This window comes from Priapulus caudatus, unplaced genomic scaffold (genome assembly GCF_000485595.1).
Source record: "Priapulus caudatus unplaced genomic scaffold, Priapulus_caudatus-5.0.1 Scaffold233, whole genome shotgun sequence".
Taxonomy (NCBI): domain Eukaryota; kingdom Metazoa; phylum Priapulida; class Priapulimorpha; order Priapulimorphida; family Priapulidae; genus Priapulus; species Priapulus caudatus.
In genome coordinates this window covers 224,901-231,473 of record NW_014577294.1, presented here as the reverse complement: position 1 = coordinate 231,473, position 6,573 = coordinate 224,901, and the positions used below count along the sequence as shown (strand labels likewise).

The window sequence follows — 6,573 nt, the reverse complement described above, 5'->3', positions numbered from 1 at the left end:
TGTGTGTGTGTGTGTGTGTGTGTGTGTGTGTGTGTGTGTGTGTGTGTGTGTGTGTGTGTGTTTACGATGACCATCATGCATGGCAGCTGATGGTAATAATGCTTCGCTATTGATACATGTCCGTTGATTTATTGTAGTAAAGAAGAGAGGGCCGCGTAAGGAGATACCGCCTCCACAAGAATTAGCCACTGACTTCACGAAGGTAAGCCATGCCAGTTATGGTATATGCGTTTTTGCGTGAGCAACCATGCGCCTTTTTTGATAATATGCAACAATAATACTGATGTAAATCAATTAACTTCTTACTGTACTTGAAACGTTTTCGTAGGTGTCTATGTGTAGTACGTTTCGTAAGAATGCGATTTGAAACATTATGAGACATAAAGCATCTAATTAATTTACGTAACCGCTCATCATCATTAAACGTAGCTACTATTCATTAATAATTCGCTATTTATTATAAATCGTTAGGATAGTTAGTAAACAAACATTCAACTTCGTCGTGTGCGTGTGTGTATACTACTAGACGGTAGTCGTACAGTAATTCTGTCTTTGATTACTTTTCACTTCACAATCATTAAAGATTCTTACAAGTAAGATCGTTGACTGATTCATTCTGATCATCTTATATATATCTAAATACTTGTCGTTTGATATTCGTAAAGATCTAAGAAAATATACATATAAATCATCTCTTTAAAAGGCATGCATGGTTGTTGTTTTAAAATAAATCTATATGACTTCTTGTTTGTGCAGAAGTTTTATGGCCCCAAGAAATTGATATTTGGAAATTGCCACGTCTGTGTTTGTAGTCATTAGCTATCATTCTCTGTGCTGGTCTCTAAGAGGAAACAATTCACCTAAAAATCATATCTCGACTTAAAACCACGAGTCACTACAGTAACGTAGTTATTATTCATTAGTAGTATAGGTAGAATACCCATTATGAAGACAACGAGAACTCTATATGAATTGTTTCTTATTTGATGGTCACCTGATTCATTGCGTGGAATGTATAGCAGCACTAAGCACTAACAATCAACGCGATAACGTTAAAGGTAAAACTAAAGAAATCTCAAACAAAAAAGCGAGATATTGGAAGCATGGAGTTAGAGGACGTGAGTCTAGTTGGCCACGATAAGGAGCTAGAAGTTGCTGAAGGATCGGTTGGAGGAACGGGCGACTCGCGATCAGCCGAGTTCCGTATGGCTGGTCGAGACGTCGGTGACCACGAGAGGGTATCCATCTGTTTGCCAGTTTACCGCCAAAGCTCGCTTTTCCTAATGCTTCTCGTGCACTTTGCGCATCTTTAGAACACGATCCTGATTTTCACCTTGCACATTTTTATTTCAGTTGCGTTCGCATGCTCACATTTTTGAAAGTTTTTGGGTTCATGGTTTGGGTGCAGCTGTGTTTATTTGAGTAGAATAGAATATATTTGAATTCCTATGATTCGTATATTGGGAACTTTGTTTTGCTTGTTATCGCACATTATTTTTGATCGTCGTTTTATCGGTGACTTTATATCGTGTAGGTTAGATTTTCTGTTTTTATTTAAATGATTTTAATGCTGTAACTGTGTGCGACGGTCAAAGCAGTCAAGGTGGATTTATTTTGAGCGTGCATGTGCATTCATTGTCATCCTTGATTGAAACCTTACCGCCAGTCTCCATCCTCGTCCACATATACATATAAAATTCATTTATTAATTGTTTATATATTTATATTCCTACGTGTAATTACATTATTATGTAGGAATATTATTCGCGTACGTGTAATCTATATTTTAACAGGTCATTTAAAACACATTTTTTAAATCGTGGGTAAAACGACACTTTTGTTTCGTTCAAAATTCATGCATTCCTATTGTGTTCACAGAGTCCTATATGTCTCGTAAAATATGTATATATATTATATACAGTATATATATCGTATATATCAGTCCTATAATCTTCATATATTTATTCAGATACTCCAGTCATGTACATATATATAAGTACGATTCAATTTCTTCTTTCTGTTCTAGTGATTACATTTTATTCTCTCATTCTATGTGAAAGTGTTTTCGTTTGTATGCCGCTTGCATTTTATCATATTTAAGCAACTACGCCTCACGAGCCCTAAAGTAAGGTCTGGCCTTCATTTATTTATTGTCAATTGAATAACATTATCAAATATTAGAATAATACTAAGTCTTCACATTTAAAGTCACTTTAGAACTAATCGATCGATTCGATGTAGAATGATATCAGAAGTAGATAATAGGAAATTCTGATTATATCCAGGACCAGCAGAAAGTAGATTACCAATGCAATTGCTAAATTTCCTAGACCTTATAAAATACAATCTTTAAGCGTTCTTTGAGGCGTAGCTGCTTTTAAGTGTGCATTTGATTTGCTCACCGTTTTGCTGATTTGCTTTGGAGGAGGAGGTGGATGATTCATATCTTGGTTGGCCGGAAGGCATGTGCGTTTGCTGCCATAAGATTCAGTACATGTGCATTTGTCGCAGGAGGAGCTTTGTACAGGTTATCCGACACATAATCGCATATATACACGTATAAGTGTAACCCAGCCGTCGACTAAGGCCCATAGCTCCTTCCTTGTCTGCCAGTCTCTAATCGAACGACGTGCAGATGCGCACTCGTGCAGCCTGTACCCCCCCGTCATTCTGCACGCGTCACTCGTCGTTAACGTTGCCATGGTCTCGCCCGTAGGTGTCCCTGTGAATAATTCACAACAGGGGGCCAGGCACACCCGCACCCCAAATTTTATTGTAATCAAATTCTATTAAATTTTTCCCTTCCCGATACAACGGGCGATAATTTCGTTGGGTTTGTTCCTGGGTACGTACTCCCACCCCTTCCACCCGGGAGCATTAACGCTGGCTCGTGTGTTACTAACGAGTAGGGTACAACGCCCGCTAGAACGCAGCGCGCTCAATGTCACTATAGTTAGCTCGTATACACGACATCCCACTCCGTTTGCTCGGCTGCGATCTGTGTATCTGTCGTGAGCGGTTGTTGTCGTTGTCGTCGTCGTCGGCGTCGTCGTCGTCGTCGTCGTCGTCGTCGTCGTCGTCGTCGTCGTCGTCGTCGTCGTTGTTGTTGTTGTTGTTGTTGTTGTTCTGTAAGCGGCTACGTCAAACGGACATGGTCGGCTCTGGGTCTATCACTGCTCGACACACCTGCCCTTTCTCGCGTGTCGACTAGTGATACACCCGGTATGCGCGTAGTCGGCCATCATATCCCTGTTCGTTCTTTTTTGTATTTTTTTGTCCGTCTCGTTTACTTTGTAATAATCATCCGACGTGTTGCTATCGGCATTGTCATCGTCACGCATGCGCGTTCCCGCACGGGATCATGGTCATTAATCATAACCGCGACCTAGTAGAGAGGGCCGTCTCATTACAGGCAGTAAATTATTGATGGTGACTTATACCTTAATTAATAATACAATGCTATACTAGTATATACGTTTAAAACAAACTACAGCGGATTAAACCCACCAACATGCTGTACAAATTCTGGGTTATCACACTGGTGTATTAGATTCTCGTTTTAGTTCGAATTTTAGTTCACATTTAGTTCGTTCGCTGCGATACGACAACAACGTTTTTTCAGGTCGGGCTATATGAATTGCACATGTTCTAGTAAAGAGTGTGAATTACTGAGATGAGAAGCCTTATAAATAGGCGTGACAGTGTAAGAATACGCGGGCAGACGTCAGAAGGGAGGGCCGGCCGTAGAGAACATGCCGGCAAATAGCAGAGTCACTGGAATGCACCGCGATAGATTTTTCTCTGTTTAGTGAACAGCTGAAATTTACCAGAATAGCAAACCTGCAAGAGATATGCTTCAGGTAGGTACATAAAATTCGGATATTACATAATTACAATTACAATAATTCCAAATTGAAATTGTTATATCTCGTATGAGAAATTTAATCGAAATTTGAATTAACATGGTTATGTATATGTATATATACATATATATAATCATAGTGTATTATGGGTATTATATGCTCAAAGAAAACATGGCACTTCGCACGATATATGTTCATGTAGGAGTACATAATTAACGACAGGATGATTACGTAAGTATAAGTGTTGATATATATCTAACAATTTCTCCTACTGTGCCGCAGATCAGGTAAACAACACGTTAACTTCCTATCGGTATTAGATAATAGAGCCGCTAGCAATCATACCCGAATTAACAGAGTGAATATATAGAAAAAAATAGGAGCGAAGGGAATGCTGCTACATCACGTTTCTGTTATGGCCCGGGCTCAGTTAAGCTAGACTAGCATTGCCTCGTGGCGAGTTTTCAACCCAATAAAAAGTTCGAATTGCTTGACCGGAAACCTGTTGGGGGCACGCGTTCGTTTACGGAAGCGAATTCATAAATGTAGACGTTCTGACGTGTTTGGGCAGCTGTCGACCGGAAAGGATACCACCGGCGAGCGTTTTTCGAATGTTTCGCATAGTTCGCGTCAGTTTTACTTTCTGGCGATGTTCGCTCGTTCGGGTAACCGAAGATACGACTGTAGACGCTCAATGTTTTCATTCGCAATGAGAGCATTCGCGCTTATCGCGCGAGCGGCGCTCGTCCCCATGGCGACGGGATATTTGTCAGACTTTTTCTAGCTGTGCCAGAAATGTCCGCCTGTCACCGGCAGCTGTCCGCCCAGCCCGATTCACGCTGGTTCTCGTCGCGGACAGAACTCAAGGCGTCTTCTCCACGCGCAGTTCTTCTCCGAAACATTCCGTCGTACGCGTTCTCGCACGCGCCCATGTCGATAGCGACGTAGATGTTAATGCGTAGATATATCGATGTTTAATCGAATCGAATCTACTTAAGAGCTTAATTCGCATTTCTCACGGTAAGCGTCTTTTCTTGGGAACATCTTCCGCGTGCGTGATAGCGGTAAATACACGAAGTAAAGGTATAGATCGTCTCAACGGCACCGACATCGACTGTCCTACTCAACGAAGATTCGACCAACCCATCACTGATGGCACTGAACAATGAAGCTACGGCGATAAACACGGCGATGTTAAATGGTGTTCACCTTCTCCATCGCGGGCCGCATTGAACACTTTCATCCTCAAATTCGACGCGTACGTGACGCGGGACGCAGATAAGTGAAAGGAACGCGGAAGTAAATAAGGTTGATGTTGTTGCGAGACGCCCGCGTCTGGAACGTGTGCCTCAGCAGGTGCCGAACGAAGAGGTCGGACACGGAAAGCGGGACTAATGCTGCCGGGAATGTGAAAGCTTGCGGATTAGCTCGGTGAAAGCAATAGGGTTTCTGCCGGATTTTGCCGTCGTGTCTTGGCAGAGTGCTGTGTGGTGACGTAGTAACGCGTCGGTTGGCAAGGTGCGTCCGGTCTCACTCAAAGCTCGCTCCGTCTTTGGCGACGAGTGGAGTCGCTTGACATCATTCACCGTCGTTCACTAAGTGAACGATGATGATCAGTCCGCCGGCCGTTGTTTTAAGCGTGTCAACTTGTGATAGCGGCCACTGCCTTCTAAAGTCGTGCTATGCCTTGCCTGCACGTGTTTAGCTTTAATCAGTGATTTGTGATGTTCATTGATGTTCACTGGTTGAAGAATGCCCCCAGCTGTTGTTCTGCCGCGTGCATCAACCGGTGCGGACGACTACCATCTTTAAAGGTTGTGTTCTGCGTGTCTTAAGTCTACGCATAGCTTCGTTGTATCAACGTCACTTCAGATTCCATTGGTCGTCTTCATGAATTTTGAACCGCACCATCGAAATATTCAGTGAGAGGATTGGGATAGCTCGATTCGATAACAGAGCGGGTTAGTCAACGATCATAATTAGAATTCGCATCGAATTGCGACGCGATTGCTTTTAAGTGTCCACACATCGAGTTCCACTTAAAGTTAAGTTCTGCATCCACCTAAAGACTTGCTAGCGACATTTAAAGGGACAATAGAAGGTCACTGAAGGTTGAACACCGCCTCAAAGGTCAGCGCTTCGAGAACGTCTCCATCCGAGCTTGTTTCCCTATATACTTCCGGAGCGAAAATGACGGAATTGGTCGAGTCCGGTGCGCCGACGAAGGCGCTCTATAGACCGCGGCGCATGTCGAGGCTCTGCAGTATTCACGAGATACTCGCGTCGGTCGAGAAGGAGGCCGAGCACCTTGACGAGTGGCCCGACGACTGTTGCATATGCTGTCACAAGCTGCTGTACCAGTGCGTGTGTCGCAGGAGGAGTATCATACAGGTGACATCGTTGGCTCGGTATCGTGGCGTCGTATCGGTCCGTTGACTTTGAATTGTCCAGGTGTATAGATGATTGTCTCAGAAGAGGTCGCTGAGAGAAAGAGAGACAAAACGCGAGAAGGAATGAGCGAGGGGAGGGAGGGGAAAAGGAGAAAGAGAGAGCGAGAGAGGTAGAGAGAGAACGAGCAAGGGGTGAAGAACGAACTAGCGAGAGAGAGAGAGAGAGAGAGTGAGCGCACGCGAGAGAGAGAGAGAGAGAGTGAGCGCACGAGAGAGAGAGAGAAAGAGAGAGAGAGTGAGCGCGCGCGCGAGAGAAAGAG

At 43.5% G+C, this 6,573-nt stretch overlaps 1 protein-coding gene across 1 annotated transcript in view; it reads left to right on the top strand.

Moving 5' to 3' along the window:
• LOC106807761 (twitchin-like) overlaps window positions 1-6,573 on the top strand; it is a gene marked incomplete at its 3' end in the record, with an annotated part of 171,136 nt that overhangs the window by 76,494 nt on the left and 88,069 nt on the right. The window contains 2 exon segments of the mRNA XM_014810212.1: window positions 138-202; window positions 1,059-1,238. Of these exon segments, the coding sequence (XP_014665698.1) occupies window positions 138-202; window positions 1,059-1,238 (245 nt within the window).